We start from the raw sequence: 17,679 nt of genomic DNA on the forward strand, positions 1-17,679 counted from the left end.
CATTCCTTCTTGCCCTCCCTCCCATAATCTATCTAAGTTCACAAAATCAGCATTGCTGTCAGATGGCCATCTAGGCTCTCTTTTAAAACCTCTAAAGAGAAAGCCACCAGTCTATTCACTCTAGTCTATACACTCATATGATTTGCTCGGTCACAAAAGTTCTTGGTTCATTGATTGTTTATATTAATATAAAGTGTGATTGTTAGTAGGAAAAAGGTTTTTGAGGTTCTTAGGAGCAGTTTCTCAACTTGCAAAAATGTGCCTCTTCAGCAGATTTTTAGGAACAAGGGAGAGCCTGTGCTCCCTGCCCTCCCTGTGCGATATCATGCTTTAGAAATAGTCTCTTCATGGCATCATTATGCCCTCCTGCTGTGTGGTTCGCAGTTTGCTGGGATCTTACAATCAGGAAGTGGGATGGAAGCTCTGATGTAAAAAAATAATAAAATGACAGTGTTGATCAGTAGATCAGGAAAACTAGCAAGGGTGGACATGAGCAAGAGATTAGATACTTTGCCTCTCAAAAGCCCCCATTTGTGTTAAAAATATTTTCATGTGAACATTTAGCTCAGCCATACTGCCAATGAACAAACATGGAGACAAGAAGCAACCTAGAGTAGACAAGCAAAAAAGAAAGGCAGAAAACAATGACTTGTACTGCCTAACCGCTGTTCTGCCCACCTATTCCAGCTCCCTGGTTGGTTTCCATAAGGCTCTTTCATATGGCACTTACATTCTTGGTGAGAAATAGTAGTGAATGTTTTAAATACACAGTTGTCTACACATAGCTTGAATTGACACTGTTGGAGGAAACACTTCACCATTTGATTGTAAATTTAGTAGAGAATTTGTGTAGGGTAGGAGTGAGCTCAGCAGGCAACCAATGTTCCCTCTAAGCTGCAGAGTCATGTGAGCAAAAATTCTACTTTGTGAGCTGCTGGCATTAAAGCTGTGAGCTACCGGCATTAAAGTTGAGAGCTGCTGCATAAATTATTGTGCTCTGGGGCCATCCTTCCTGAGCTAGGACAAAAATCTGTGAGCTGGAGGCTAAAAATCTGTGAGCTAGCTCACACTGACTCAGCTTAGAGAGAACACTGCAGGCAACAGCTGTGGAGTTATGAGTTTCAAAAGGGCATATGTAGAAATCCCCAAGGGTCAGTTTCAGGAGACCCAAGTAGTGAAGGTTTTTTTGAGGACAGCAATAATTCAAGGGGGGGTTTTGGTTGGGGGTGTGTGTCAGGGAATGGCTGTATATTTAAGGTTAGTGCATCAGAGAGATGGTAAGCTAGAACCCGTTTCTCTGACATGCTGTTTTTCTTTGTACAGCATTACAATGTTTTTTTCCCCCTCATGGGAGAATATACAAACCATGCAACCCCCGGCATCCTGCCCAGGAAAAGCTTTGCTACTTGATTCAGTTCATTGTATAAATAGGCCCTTAGAGCCCTCAGGAAAGTCAGAATTCCTCTGCTGTTCTCTGAAAAGCTCATTCCTACCCATTGAGATTTTCTCCTATTAAAGATAAGCTTGTACTGATCTCTTAGCTGCCTCAAGAATTGTGTTTCAAGCCTGTGTAACTTCTGGTTTAAGTGAGACATCAGTCTCGAAATGAGCAGTGTGTGGACAATAGATCCATGTGCCTGCGGAGGCAGAGCACTGCTTGTTTTTGTTATTGAACAGTGTAAGTACACTTCCCGGCAAACAGAAGCTACAGTATTTCATAAGCTGTTGAGTAACAGCATGGTAAACCTGAAATCAATTTTAATAAGTATTAAGGACAATAAAACATGGCAATATCTTAAATAGGTCAAATCACTGATTTTATTTATTGAAAATATTTCTCTTTTGTCTTATTTTCCTCAGTCTAAAAGACAAATAAATGTGTAAAGTATTACTTGGTAGGATATTTTCATATGATTCCACGTTTTAAGATCTTATGTATGGCGAGGTTGGTGTATATTATCAGCTTTGATCTTTTTTAGATGATGACAGTCTTTTTTAGGTGGAACGTAACTGGAAAAAAATAAGCGCCACTGGTCCATCTAGTCCAACATCCCAACCAATTGCTCTGGAGAGCAAACAGACAGCAGGTCATAGAGATTGAGCCCCTCCCCATATATTGCCCCTTAGCACTCATTCACCAGCTTACTGCTTCTTAATATGAACGTTTCCTTTAGTCACTGTGGCAAAGAATTCAGTGATTTGTGCTCTGTTATAGTGATCTGTTGTAGTGTTTCAGTTGTGTATTAAGTGGTTTAATTTTTAACATTTTTTGAAAGCCATCTTGAGTGTGTCTGTTGTATGGAACATAAATTATATCAGTTAATTAAATGTTTATCTGAGATTCTGTTGGAGCATAAACTGGAGGAGAATGGCTACTGTTTGCTTTGTGGGAAGGTTTATCTGCCTGCCATACGGTGTCTAATGACATGATCTACCATAATCATGTGGGCAGATGGATAATCTTTATGTTGCTAGATAAGGTATAAACTGGACATCAGAGTTGATGATTCTTTCGTCTTCTTTTGAGGTTCTTCCACTGTGAAAGTCAAATAGTCATGAATGATAACAGTGAAGGCTATGGAAATCTCAGCTATCATCCTAATAACATTTGCTTACTTAATTTAATTGGAACTCTACTCCATCTCATTGCACTGAATGTGGCAAAGGCTACCTGTAAAATGTATGTTGGAGCTCTACAGTGTAGTGTCAATACCTCCAGATACTAGCTATACTTGACAAAGAATAATCTTTTTAAAAAAAATGAGATCAAATATAATTTCTTTAGAAGCTAAAATGAAATTAGAATAATTACGTATTAGCTTATTTTGAAAACCTGTGTTTTAAAGCCAGTAGTTTGTATGATGGCTTGCATGAAGAACAAATTGTGCAAATGAACTTTTTTTTTGTTTTGTCTGGACCATTTGTTATGCCAGTATGGCAGACATTTATGGATCAAGATGTGAATATGAATAGGAAGCTTGCTCTGTTGCCTTGATAAATGTTCTCTGGTAGTAGAAGTTTAAAATAACTTTTGTTAAAGTGGTGTGTGTTTGTTTTTAAAGAACTTACTTTTAAAAAATCTGTTTCCTTTGCAGGGCTATCATCATATCTGGAGGACCAAATTCTGTTTATGCAGAAGATGCACCCTGGTTCGACCCAGCAATATTTACAATAGGCAGACCAGTTCTTGGAATATGCTATGGCATGCAGGTGCTAGTTACAAATCTTCAAATATTGTTTTAATAGTTTTGTCATATGTCATCAGCTTAAGAACAAACTACTGGCATTGATTTATTTTATGCATAGTTGGCTATAGCAATAAAATGTGTGAAACATAAGTTTTGGAAGTAGAAATAAGCAAATGGTGACAGTTTATTTTTGAAGAAACTGAGAAATGATGTATTCCCTCTTGTATGCAGATCGTATGTAGTACTTAAATTCTCCCTGTCCATTAACTTGTTACTCTGGTCAAGCAAGGTACCACCTATGTGTGGACACAAGGTTTCTGCAGAGGTTACTGCTGTATGTTATGCACAGAGGTGTGCTGTGTGGTGATATATGAATGTCTGAGTCTTGTGGCTATTTGTCTGGAATACTTACATAATTTTGAAAAAGAGGTTACTGCAGCCTTTTTATGGCAGTAAGTGCTTAGGTTTTAGTACTTTATTTAAGCTCTGACATTTATTTGTGGTCTGGAAGTATTATCAAGATACTAGGGACAATTTTAATTCTTGCAAAAAGAAGTTTTCTTTCATCATCATCATTGTTGCTTCGTTTATTGAAGTACGAAAGCCTACAAGGTGCTGAAATGAATAAAATAGATGTGTTCCTGCCCCAATGTTGATGATCCAGTTTAAACATACGAAGTGACATGAATGGGCAAATGGTGGGGAGAGGACTTTGCAGGTTTAGTTCACAAGACTGAAAGGAAGAAAAAGTTATACTCCCTCAAATAGGTCTAACATAAAACAATAAAAATAGAACATGAAGAATGGAATATAAGATATAAATGCGTTTTTAATCATCTATTAAGTGTGGACAAAGGAGGCCTGCCAAATTTTTCAAAGGGGACATTTCTATGTGTAAGGGAACCAGAGAAAGAGAAGCATGCAGTCAGTAAATGATGCAAGGAAGTGCAGGCCTGGTAAGAAGATTAGTGTTATTAATATAGGAACCAACAAAGACAATAGAAAGAAAGCAGTGAATATTGGCAAGGTGCAAGAGACTATTAAAGTGCTTTAACATCAAAAAAAGGTTTAATAAGAGGAAACTAATGAAGAAAAAATTGAGAGATGTGATATGTTTAAAGCAAGAAGAAAGAAAAATTGAAGTCTTGAGAACAGATATGGATTTAAATTAAAAGGCACAAAATCCAGTAAGCAAACTTATCAACATCCTAGGATAAGGATCTCAAAGACATCCCATAGAGCAGTGCCCCCCAACCATTTTGGCACCAGGGACCAGTTTCGTGAAAGACCATTTTTCCACGAACCGGTATGGGGGGGGCAGTCACCCCAGGCTCCCCCCTACTCAGACACCATGGGGGTCTTTAAATGGGGGGGAGCCTGGGGCTTTTTATGCTGCCTCCCCCTAGGTAGCCAGCCAGCAGAAGGTCAATCTGCCTCCCCCTCCTATTTAATGACCCCCGCCAATCATCTGAGTGAGGCCATGCTGCCTCTTTCGTCTGCCTGGGTCCCGGGCAGGTAGGGATGGTGCAATGCCTCTTTCTTGCTCCATGACCTGGTTGCTAGCAGGCTGTGGACCTGTCCATGGTAGCAGTCCATGGTTGGGGGACCCCTGCCATAAAATAGAGGAAAAGTGGCAAGTTTTAGCAATATGGGGTGGGGCATTTTAACTAGAGCAAGAAAGAAGATAGGCACGTTCAGAGAACATTGATGAGTTACCTTGTCAGTGTACCTTTTTTGTTATTATGGCCCATAATAACTTATCCTATTTTTGGGGGGGGGGCAAGCTTCTTAGTTTTCAATAATTTTTAATATTCTCTTTTCAGTTATCTTGCCAGTCAGGGTCATAGCCAGTGGGGGAGCACATGGGTGGTGATCCCTATAGAACCTGCAGCACCCCCACCCAATCTTTGTGTCAAGCCCCAATATTCCAAGAAATTGAAAGATTAGTGAAGATTGGGTGGGGGTACTGCAGATTCTATAGGGGGCACCAACCCTGTGCCCCCTTCTGGCTACAGTTGTGGTACCTACCTCTTCAAAATAGCCTTCACCTATACTAAGTTAAGATGGTGCCGCTGGATATGTTTTTTGCCACTGAACTTATGAAAGACCTATTATAGCACCATAATGTTAATTTTAATATAATCTGTAAATTGATTTATGATGATTTTATTGCTATGTATGATTTTATTGTATTGCATTTATATGTTGTGAGCCGCCCTGAGCCTGCTTGTGCGAGGAGGGCGGGATATAAATAAAAAGTATTATTATTATTATTATTATTATTAGTAGTAGTAGTAGTAGTAGTAGTGGAGAGAAATTAATGGTTTAGGGAGCAAATACAATAAATTCTTTCATGAGGTATTTTAAAGTAATGATCAAACATTCAAGAAAAATTAACTGTAACATATTTGTAAGAAGAGAGTGAAGGAAGTTAGAGAAATACCTCATACTGTATATTGTCATCATAACATTGACACTGTAGGACAGAAGAAAATCATACCACTGGGGGGATGAAAAGACGTACAGTATTTTAAAAACTGGAAAGCGAACAGCTTACATAAAATAAGAAGGTGGAACACTAGAAACCTGACAATGTGAGGGACAGAGGGAAGGGAGCAGCATTTATTTATCATATGGCAGAGTTACACACAGGAAACATATCATAGTATAAAATATGTAACCAAGTTGATACAATGGGTATACTTATTCTATAGGATGTCTTTGAGATCCTCATCCTAGGCTGTTGATTAGAGTAGTTTGCTTACTGGATTTTGTGCCTTGCTTAAATCCATATCTGTTCTCTCAAGACTTCAATGGGTATGCAGACTATTATCCAGTTTCTTCCGCTTGTAGATTGTAGATTGACTGACTCTTAATTTCTCAGAAAGTTCTGTCACTCAGCATGCTCTTTAGGAGTTGAAATAGTGTTCTGCAGGGAAAAATTTGTAAAAACCTGTACAGTAGACTAATTTGTAAAAACCCATACAGCAGACTGTCTCTCCAGACTGTGTCTTAAACAGCAGTTAGATCTACGAAAACTGCTGATATCTTAGAGGCATCTTAAGATATCAGCACTAATACCCTGCCTTGCTGAGAACCTGGTCTTGTCAGCTACAATGGGGTCTAAATCCTACTTGCTCTATAGGGACATGTTGATTAATTCTGTCACTGATTCTGTTCAGTGTTAGCCTCTTGAGGAGTTTATAACAGAAGCTCAGGAGGGAAATAGGTTTGTAACTTTCTGCCAGGTGTATTGGTTTTCCAGGTTTGAGAATAGCAGCTATCTTTGCTTTCTCGAATTCCTCTGAGAGTCTTCCTATTCTTATGATGTCAGTGAGAAACTTTGCAAGCCATTTTTTAGTGAGTGTGCCACTGTTCATCAAGAACTCATTATGGAAGCAGTCAAAGCCTGATGCCCTCCGCTCCTTGGAAATCTCATCAGCACTGAAATCCCTGACAGCTCACAGTCTTTAGGGAAGGTGTATTTCAAAATTTGGAGTTACTTCTTAATCTTGATTTGATGTTACCTTCAGATTTTCTCAGAGCACAGTTGGGTTTACACCTGGTTTTTTCAACAGGCACCAGGCTTTCCTACCAGAAGCTAGAAATCCAGATTTGCAGTTGCTTTGGTCCATTTTGTCTACAAGCAGCGTCGAGTTCATGGAGTATTTAAACTGCTATTTCTGGGTCTTTTCTGTTGAGGAAATTTTGATACAGCCTCTCACTCTGATTGCTCCAGCCTGGAATATAGTCTTTCCAGTATCCTCAAGGAATGTGGCTTTTGGCTGTAGGTGTAACAACTCCAATGAATCAGCAGTAGTTGTTATGTGCTGGAGGGACCCAGATCTTCTCTGAAACCTTTCCAGTTCACACTCTTAAAGTTCCATCATGATCTTGGAAAAAAAACTGTTAACTGGTATTTGGATTCCTAGCTTGAGGGTTACAGGTTGATGCTGACTGTGAGAACGCCTCAAGAACATGAGAAAACTGTGAGAAAGCCTCAGGAACATGTCTGGATATAAGCAAGGACTAACTTCTTCGGTCAGATGAAACAAATGTAAAATCAGGGTTAGACTCTCTAGTCCATGCCACTAATCTGAAGGTGCCTCTGTCTTTAGTGTCGAAAATAAGATGTAAGGCGTGTTCTTCAACCCAGTTGACAAGTGCTTCACCCTTCTTATCATTAACCGTGTATCTTCACTTTCCGTGGTAGCTGTTAAAGTCACTGGCATATACAGAAGGATGAGGGTAGGTTGATAGGACATGTACTGGCCTTGAAACTGTAAAAGGTTTCTAAACATTGACAATATGTACTTCCCCAACTTTTACTACAATTGTGTGGATGTCACTGTGGACATTGTTCAGTACCAGCTTCAAATGTTCAGTGTTGCTTCAGGCATAAATCACTGTGCTGTAGGTATGATGGTATGTGATGCCAATAGCATCATATCTCACAATTTTCACTTTGAGGAGGGCTTGATTTTCATTATCAAGATGAGTTTATTGAACAAGAGTTAAATCTATTTTATTGGCCAGTAAGATTTGCGACAGGTATTGGCATTTAGACTTGCTTATATCCTCAATATTCATTTGGAAGATTCAGAAGCAGTCTCCTATACCCCTTGTCAAGTCGTCCCAAGATTGTTTGATTGTTTCCAAATGTCCAGAGTAGCCAGGAGAGCCTACAATTATCTGGCAGCCTGAAGTTTTAGCTCTTTAGTGTTATCCAGAGCGCACTAAGAGGAGGCAAGCTAGAATCGCACCCCAAATCCAGTAAAACTGACAGAGAACCAAAAAGACCAGTAAAACTGACAGAGAACCAAAAAGATAAGTGATAAGTTTAGCTGAAGAAAAAAAACCAAGATCAAAGGCAGGCACAGGAGAAAAAAGAGAGAATAAATGGTAGCAGGAATTTTACAGCCAGAAAAAGGGGGGTATATAATGAAAAGTGAATAACAGACATAAGTAAAATATTGGGGGAGAGTTTAAATTACAAGGAGGATGAAAGAACAAGCAGAGTGGGACCAGAAAGAAGATTAAAGAGAGTTTGAATAAGCAGTGAAAATGGAGATGACTGAATTGGGTGTGTGATTCCCTTTGCAGAAAAATAAAACTATATGAATTGTATGATAGTGTGAATTTATAACATATGAAGTCAGAAAGAGTTACTTAGCAGCACTGCCAGAGCAGCAAAACCAGCATAAGAAGGTGACTAAAGATAATGAAGAGTAGGACAAAGAAGAGAAGCAAATAAAGTATTACAAAACAAAAACATGCAGCAACTGAATTGGGGCAAAAGGTGGAATTGGCAAGAAGATAAGCCACCTCTGTTCTCCGTAGGAAGTGGATGTTGGGAAAAGGCTAATGAACTACAAGAGAGAGTAGCAGGAGTTTGGGTGTCAGCTGGAGACATCCAGGTTTCTGGGAAAGCAAGGAGAGACAAGAGAAAGAAATCACGTCTGTGTTCAGAAGTCATGACAAACCTCTGTTGATCCATAAAGGGAAGCATCACAGCTTGTTTGCTATTTTCTCTTCATCTTTCTCTTGCACACAAACCCAGAATTAGCCACTCTAGAACTCTGCCTCTTTCTGTAAATTTGCACAAGTTGGTGGTGTGCCAATTCTGTTAATCACTGCAAACTCAAACGCCACTACTTAAAGTATATAGTAACAATGTGGAACCAGTCAAGCATAATGAATGCATCATCAAAACACAACTCCCTCAAATAGTGAGGCTTTGTGAGGGGTTCAAATGCAGTATAGTAAGAAATAATAATAAAGCAGGCTTTTAAATTGCTAACTGTCATAGTCATGTTTACATGTGCAAGGAAATCTCTGTGAAGCTGGTAATCCAAGATGAAAAGGACTGATCTACTGGTGGTCTGAGTAGGATAGATAATCTTCCATTATGATGTGATGGTGAAGGAATAATGAGTGGGTTTTTCGCATCTGGATGAAGACTGTAATAAGAGAAGTGGAATAGTGTCATCTGGTTACTTTATAATACAGCTCACTAAGGAACTGGGCTTCAGAAGTCTGGGATACTAATTATTTGTATGTCAAATGCAGGCATATATCTACATTACTTTCATGACTAATTGTACACAGGCACTCATTGATACTCCTGTGTTTGAGCTGCAGTCGTTCAGATTGCAGGTATGGGTTCACATGATAGTTTGCTTCTCCATGCAGAAATTTCTTGAACCAAGAAAAAGTAAGAGCCAGATAGAAGTACTATAACCTAGAATTCTAGTTCCATGTGCAGGGATTGGTTTGCTTTTTAATATGGGAGAACATTCTGTGATATGAATCCTCACCTGAATTCTGAAATACTATAATCTAGGAAGAGATTTACCACTTCCTTTACTGTTTGTGCAAATTAGACCTAAATGTACAGAAACGAATGTCCCCTAGGTTCAGTGGTGACAAAAAATATGTACCAGATGTTTTCCTGTGAGTCTCACTTAAAATTGCCCTCTTATAACCAGGGGAATTTAAAAGTGGTATGGGAATTTAGTTGTTGTTCCTCCAGAGGAAATGCTTGGGAAATCTCCAGAGTATATGTGCCAGGAGATCCGAGTACATGGCTCACATTGTAGCATTGTGCTAACTATGGTGAAACACATACTAGATTTATGTGGTAGTAAAATGCATTCCATCAGTACACATGAAAAGAAGCCGCTTGATTACAGTGACACCCTGGGATCAAATGTAAAAGAACTAATTAGGGCATAGAAAATTTCTAGGCATGCATTTGTTTGTGTTAACAAGCCTGCTGCCAATGATGAGGCCAGACAGTGCTGCATAGTTCACCGTACAATAATATGAATTGTCCCCCCTATCTTGGGGAGGCTAATAAAGAGGAGGCTATGTCTGTTGAGGGATAATGCAAAATCTTACTGAAACTATGGAAAATGGTAATTACCTGCCCTTCCAAGGTATCTGCGTAAGTTTGCTGAGTAGTTAAAATTCAATGAATTCAGGGAAGTTCTCCTTCCAAACAAGTAAGCCAAAGATTGAAACTTCAGTGTTGCCCTAGTAGTTCTTGTGAAATCTGTCTGCTGTTTGGATCATGGCTTTTATTTTATAACTAGGAATAAGGCCAGTTGTGGAGAAAAATACAGCAGGCTCTAGAAAGAGGCTCTGGGTGAGTGCTCCCCCATCCTTGCTGTCTCCTCACCCACTCAAGTGAAGGCATTCACTCCCCTCCACTTCAAGGGGAGCTGATCTCTACCATCTGGAGAGCAGTTGTAATTTTGAATGATCTACAGCCCTCACCTGGAGATTAGCAACCATGGTTCCTTAGGAGGAAATGGCATTGTACCTGTCTGAGGTCCCACCCCTGCTCAAACCCCACCCTCTCCAGGTCCCACCCCTTAAATCTCCAGAAATTTCTTAGCCTGGAGTTGGCAACCCTATCTCCTTCCCTTTATCTGCCCCTCTGACTTCAGCTTTCCATCGCCTTCCCCCTCCCTGCAGCCTCTACATAGGAAAAGGAGTCCACGGGGTGGGCAAAGCAACTTACATATTCTCTCCCTCCCTCTGATCCGAACAACAACCTTGTGAGGCAGGTTAACCTAGAAGTCTGTGACTGGTCCGAAATCACCCAGCCAGCCTCCACAGCAAGAACCTGTGTCTGGCAGACCCAACTCTGAAACCCTAACTCCTATGACCTCCTCAAACACCACAGAATCTCCAGGATTTTCCCACCAACCTGGAACTGGCAGCCGTAATCAAGACTGGCGCCAATGAGTTCTCCCTCAGAGGCCTGTAGTGATACCTTTCAGTCTATCTCTGAGAATGTTGTTGGTCTTAAGCACAGGACTTCAATCTCTCTGTATGTCTCACTTGCCTTCCACATCTCTCTCTCTGTATCTGGTCTGTTGCCACAGGACACCATTTCCCCCCCTTTCCAGAGGAGGATAGGGAGGAGTCCTCAGCCAATCAAGGGAAGCCTTTCTTTGGCTGTTTCTTTCCTCCTCACTCAATCAGTCGAGGGAAGGGTTTTTCTCTCTCCTTTGTGAATCACTGTGACAGGTGGCTCAGCCAATAGGAGAATAGGGAGAGCCGGTAGCTGTCAGAACGAAAGTTGGTTGCCTTTTACTAACAGAATCAGCTTTGCTAACTAGCAACATCCACTTGGGCAGGAGAGAGGAGAGGACTCAGCCAGTGGCATGCAAATACTCTTGATTGATAGTTTGATGGGCCAAAGGTTGATGCATCACAGTCCTACCCAGTCCCAACCAATCAGGTTGCTCAGTTTTGCCAAAGTGAAAGCGCTCTTATTACATTATAGAAGATGTTGATGTTAATCTCTTTCTTCCTTCGCCTGCATCCTGCAGCCTTAAAGTACCAGGAACCTGTTGAAGCTAGGGGAGAGACTGTGAACCAAACTGCTGCACTGGGGGGGGGGGGGCAGGGAAAGAAGCAGTACAAATGAACAGAGCAAAGGCAGGGTGACTAACCTCATTGCTGTTTGCAATGCTGATGCAAATTATCAGAAGTTCTGCTGTGTTTCTTACAGGTTAAATACTTTGGCCAGTTGCTGGTGAATGTTCACACAGTGATAGTGCAAAGGGAATAAATAGGAGTGTGGCAATCAAAGTAGACTGTAGTAATTCAATTAGCTTTTCTGTTTTGACAGATGATGAACAAGGTATTTGGGGGTACGGTTCACAAAAAAGATGTTCGAGAAGATGGAGTCTTCAACATTACTCTGGATAACACCTGCTCACTGTTCAGGTACGCATATACTTGTAAGTAAAAACAGAAAGGAAGGGAGATTAAAATGGCACTGGTAAACTCTAATAGTTTTGAAATTGGAACATTTAGCTTGGCAAAGAGTTTCAATCTGTAATGATAGGGCTGGTAAACTCCAGATGGCAATTGGAGATCTCCCTCTATTACAGTTGATCTTCAAGTGACTAAGATCAGTTCCTTTGGAGAAAATAGCTGTTTTGAAGGGTGGACTCTGGCATTTATACCCCACCCCTCGCCAAATTCCATCCTCCCCAGGCTCCACCGCCAAAATCTCCCAAGTATTTATCAACTCAGAGCTGGCAATCTTACGTGGTGGTGATGGGAATATTATTAATTGGTGAAAAGAGGACTTTGTTGCAAGTATAATAGTGCTTTTACCACTTTTAGCTGATGGCTTTTAAAATAATGCTACTCTTGTATTTGGTTATCTTGTTCTCAGGGGGCTGCAGAAGGAAGAGGTTGTACTCCTTACCCATGGAGATAGTGTAGATAAGGTAGCTGATGGATTCAAAGTTGTTGCGCAGTCAGGAAATGTTATAGCAGGTATGTATTTTGTACACCATTACCATTTAATTTATGTTGACAGTACATCCTTACAGAGAATGTGTTGATCAAAATCTGCAACACACTTGTGTATTTGTAAACTTGGTGGTTCCAAAAAAAATATGATTTGGAAAACATTTGTTTGCTACCCCCACCCAGTTGCAACAGAGAATGTGGGTATCATTTTAGTTTCCAGTGATAAATTGCACAAAAATGAATCTTCAGTATTTAAATTAGAGTAGCAGTGTGAAAGGGAGGCAGACATGCTTCGTCATTCTGCATGAATGTCAAATTCAAAGCAGCTTTTGAAGTTAATGATTTATTTTCATAAGCTGGAATCAGTACATTTGGAATTTGGTTTCACAGTTCAGAACTTGATCAAATGTTTCACTTATGGAACCTATTGCAAAAGTCATAAAAGTTGGATTTTGTGAATTTAGCTTTCAGAAAGCTTTATGATTTTTTTTGTAAAACTGGCTTTAAAAATACTAGGTTTTTTTTTTTTAAAAAAACACCTTGATTTATGAAAGCAGATAAATGAAAATATTCAGTTTATAGATTTCTCAAGTATTATTTTAACTTAAATCTGTTTGTGATAGAACAGGGGGGAAATCCACTTGATTCTTAAAGCAGCAATCTAATCTACCACTCACAGATGCAATTCCTTTGTTGTAGAACCTTGTATTATTAACAAAAATAGTCTCCAGAGATTTTGTTCGGTATGTGCAAGCTAACTCTTGATCATAACCGGCAGCTGCTTGTTTGTCTTAGATTAACAAATTTGAGCTTTGTAGTGCTCAATTCCTTGCCCAAGCAGCTATTTATCTTTTGTTTGTGGCCTCTTGAATCCCCATTTATTTGGGCATTTTATACTTCTTTTCTCCCCAGGGAACTGAGAAAGTGGAAACTGAGTAAGGTATTAAGGAAACAGACCGAAGATTAGATATCAGTCTGTTGTTTCAGGATTACAAAAAATTATTTTGATAATTTTCAACTGATTCTTTTGACCTATTTTTGCTAGGATTTGTTTTGTAAACTTTCAATGAAAGTATGCTTGAGTATGGTTTTCAAGAAGAGACTGCACATTTTTATTAATAATTCTCTAATTCCTTTATAGTGGTTGAATTTACATATGAAAGACTTTCTGATACATATATAAATTCTTGTGTGTGTGTCACTTCTGACATGATGACCCTCTGAATTAATGTCCTCTAAAATGTCCTATTGTTAACAGCCATTCTCAGGTCTTGCAAAGTAAGGACTGTGGCTTTGACTCAATCCATCTCATCTTGGATCTTCCTCTTTTCCTATTGCCTTCAACTTCTCGAAGTATTATTGTCTTTTTCAGTGACCCTTGTCTTCTTATAAGTACAGTAGCCTCAGTTTAGTCGTTTTATCTCAGTGTTCCATATTGTTATAATTCTTCTGTTTTTAATGCTTCTTCAGCCATAGCAAATGAATCTAAAAAACTGTATGGAGCACAGTTCCATCCTGAAGTTAGCCTTACAGTAAATGGAAAAGCAATGCTGAAAAACTTCCTTTATGAAATTGCTGGGTGTAGTGGCACCTTTACAGTTCAGAACAGAGAAATGGAGTGCATTCAGGAAATCAAAGACAAAGTGGGTTCATCAAAGGTCCTGGTAAGGAAGTTCTTAAATATATTGAAAAATTTATCCACATTCTTAAAAATTACAGCATTTGATGCTTTAACTTTCACTTATTTTAAACAAGTGCAATCTTCATTAAAAAATATTGCTTTAAATTATGTTCATTTTAAAAAGTGTGTTACTTTTCCTGCCTTGTTGCACAGTCACCTAAGTGTATTTATGACTTTGGTGATGTCGCAGACTGTGAAAAGCAGTAATGCATATGAAATATTATGGCATGTTTGTATTTACTAAATACATGCAATTATTTTTCTTCTATCTCAATCATTGTAGGGTTTTTTATTTAAGTACATTTTATTTTATTAAATCTAATCCAATACAAAGGGAGCAGAGGGAAAATAAAAAATAAAAATATAAATCTAACATACAAAGATCCAATTTAGACCATTGAATGCATATAACAAACAATTTACAAAAACAGTACATAATATGCTAAATATTAAGAATTGAGAAATAGCCTATAATTCATTCTATTAGGCAAAAAGAAAAAAGAAATACATGCAATTTTTTTCCTTCTATCTCAATCATTGTAGGTTTTACTCAGTGGAGGTGTGGACTCAACAGTATGTACTGCTTTACTGAACCGCGCTTTGAACCAAGATCAAGTTATAGCAGTGCACATAGATAATGGATTTATGCGCAAGAGGGAGAGTCAGTCAGTGGAGGAAGCACTCAAGAAGTTAGGAATCCAAGTTAAAGGTACTAACTTCTGTATTCATCTGAAAATCGAAAAAAGCAATAATTTTATTGGCTGTTCATCTCATTTCAGTCTCTCCCTAACCCAAGAGGGTTTTAAAAGGAGTTTTCTTGGAAAATGAATGCCAGAAATTTACTCAACTGTGCACTTAGTTTGTTTACTGTTTACCTTTTCTCTTAAGTAATTTCATCTTTATTCCTGAAATTCTCCCCTAGAACACCTACTTGTTACCATTCTCTCATCTCTCCAAACTCTTTTCAAAAATTAACCTCTTTTGACTTCCCTGTAGATCTTATCCCCAAGTGAAAGGAAAGGGAATCTGAATACACATAATCAGTGTTCCCTCTAAGCTGAGTTAGTGTGAGCTGGCTCGCAGATTTTTAGCCTCCAGCTCACACATTTTGTCTTAGCTCAGGAAGGATGACCCCAAAGTACACTTAATTTATGCAGCAGCTCACAACTTTAATGCCAGTAGCTCACAATTTTAATGCCAAGTAGGCAGCCATGTTGGTCTGAAGTAGTAGAACGAAATAGGAGTTGATTGCACCATTAAGACCAACTTAGTTTTATTCAGAACGTAAACTTTAATGTGCATGCACACTTCTTCAGACGAGGAATGAGGTACAGTAAGCAGAGCCACATATAGCTGGTGGGGTTTGGAATGCAAAGTGGTACAAAGTTAAAATCCAACAGCAGAATAGTAAAATTAACAAATTCAGAAAACCTTTGATCTGGGTTGCATTAGCATGGGAAACCATAAAACGGTAACATGTCAGAATGTGAGAATGCCTGTTAATTATTCTATTGCTAATAAACCTGGGTCAAAATGAGGGCATTTCTTTCCCAGAAGTTTTTCCTGTCCAACTAATTTACCTTTTAACATGTAACAAATATATTCATCATTCCAGTTTGCTATTACGAAAAAATACATTAAAAATAGTGGAAGATGGGTTTAGTATATGTAATGAGATAAACAGCCAATATCCCTTGTTTGAGTATGTCAGTACAAAAGCATTATTCCGATACACTATCCTAAACGAGAAGTACATTGGAATACTGTGGATATATCACCATACTTGGTGAAAGTGGGTTTAGCATATGTAATGAGATTAAAAAACAAAACAACAACTCTGTTCAGTCCTGGGGAGGTGTTTGTTCCAAGTTTCATAATAGTTTGTAATTCAGCAATTCCCCTCTCCATTCTGTTCTTGAAGTTCTGAGAGTGGGTTTAACATCTGTGAGTGCCAGTAGCTCACAAAGTAGACGTTTTGCTCACAAGACTTTGCAGCTTAGAGGGAACATTGCACATAACTGTAGTTGCAAATACTCAACACCAGTTATCTCCACTCCTCCATGTTTGTATATATTTTAAGCCTTCTCTGTCAGTGTTGCTTTTGGATCATTTTTGTGGTCTCTATGCAGGCCACACACTAGGGATTACTGCACCTGCGCTGTGCTTCTCTTCAGAAAATTCTAGAACTTAGATTTTTGGCTTTCCCTCAGCTCTAGGGAGCAGGCATTGATTGCTCATGCCTGGAGCTGAGGGAAACTGCTCTTATTGGAACACTGACATAAGATCATAGAAGAAAAGAGTCCTGTAATATCTGTTATATCACGTGTAATGGCTGGTTACAGTTTAAATTGTTATATTGCTATTTTGAATGTATAAACATATGTATGTCATAGTTTGCAATTAATGCAGATATAGGTCTTTCAGTTATGTTTTCAAATTGCTGGCTTGCTAGAATAATTTTTTTTTTTAGTGCCAGATGCTGTTAGTAGAAAAGAATGCCTGAGTGAATTATTTTCAGAGCATCTTAGAAATCTTTGGAATTTCTCTCATCAAAAACAATCTTGTATGTTGTGCAGTGGTAAATGCGGCTCATTCATTCTATAATGGTACGACAACCCTGCCTATCTCTGAGGAAGACAGAACTCCACGAAAAAGGATCAGTAAAACATTGAATATGACTACTAGTCCTGAGGAAAAAAGAAAAATTATTGGTGACACTTTTGTGAAGGTATCTGTTTTAAGCAGTAGCAGTTTTAATTTTAATGTACCTAAAAGCAAATCTATATAAACATTTCCCATTAATATGAATACTCTGTTTTTCATAAGAATTATATTAAATTATGACTTTTTAATGCCTTATTATGCCCTTACTAGAATGGCCTAGGCTAGCCATCTCATTTTTCTGGTGCCAGATGCTGGTGACACCTTTGTCACAAAGGTGTTCAATGTACCAGTTAAATCCAGTAGAGAGCCAGTTTGATGTAGCGGTTAAGAGCAGCAGACTCTAATCGGGAGAACCGGATTTGATTCCCCACTCCTCCCCATGCAGCCAGCTGGATGACCTTGGATCAGTCACAGTTCTCTGAGAGCTGTTCTCTTAAGAGCAGTTCTCAAAGAGGTCTCTCAGCCCCACCTATCTCACAGGGGGTGTCTGTTGTGGGGAGAGGAAGGGAAGGAGATTGTAAGCCGCTCTGAGTGAAGGTCGGGGTATAAATCCAACTCTTCTAGTCCGCTAGTTAAGATTTCTCTTCACAAGCCCTGCTCTCTGTGCTGCAGATATGTGCTGCAGATAGTGGCAACAAAAGAAGGGTGGGGTTTTTTAAGTGATGGCATCCTCACCTGTGTAATTCCTTTCCCCTTGAGTCTTGCTTGGCACTTATCCTACTTTTGAGTGTAGGTGACAGGCCAACTCTCTTTTTACCCAGTTGTTTAATTAAGGGAGTTGATCGTTTGTTATTTTTAAACTATTTTATGCTATTTTGTGATTTTATTATTTAGAACATTTTTATGCCGCTTATCCAGGAACTTGGC

The 17,679-nt window shown here is 39.0% G+C and overlaps 1 protein-coding gene across 1 annotated transcript in view; it reads left to right on the forward strand.

The window, feature by feature from the left end:
• The window catches only part of GMPS (guanine monophosphate synthase), a 49,935-nt gene that overhangs the window by 18,167 nt on the left and 14,089 nt on the right, over positions 1-17,679 (forward strand). The window contains exons 3-8 of the mRNA XM_060242372.1: positions 3,096-3,210; positions 11,833-11,930; positions 12,388-12,491; positions 13,938-14,131; positions 14,692-14,857; positions 16,725-16,876. Coding sequence (XP_060098355.1) covers positions 3,096-3,210; positions 11,833-11,930; positions 12,388-12,491; positions 13,938-14,131; positions 14,692-14,857; positions 16,725-16,876 — 829 coding nt within the window. The remainder of the gene's footprint in view (positions 1-3,095; positions 3,211-11,832; positions 11,931-12,387; positions 12,492-13,937; positions 14,132-14,691; positions 14,858-16,724; positions 16,877-17,679) is intronic.

Source organism: Heteronotia binoei, chromosome 6, assembly GCF_032191835.1.
Source record: "Heteronotia binoei isolate CCM8104 ecotype False Entrance Well chromosome 6, APGP_CSIRO_Hbin_v1, whole genome shotgun sequence".
Classification (NCBI taxonomy): Eukaryota; Metazoa; Chordata; class Lepidosauria; order Squamata; family Gekkonidae; genus Heteronotia; species Heteronotia binoei.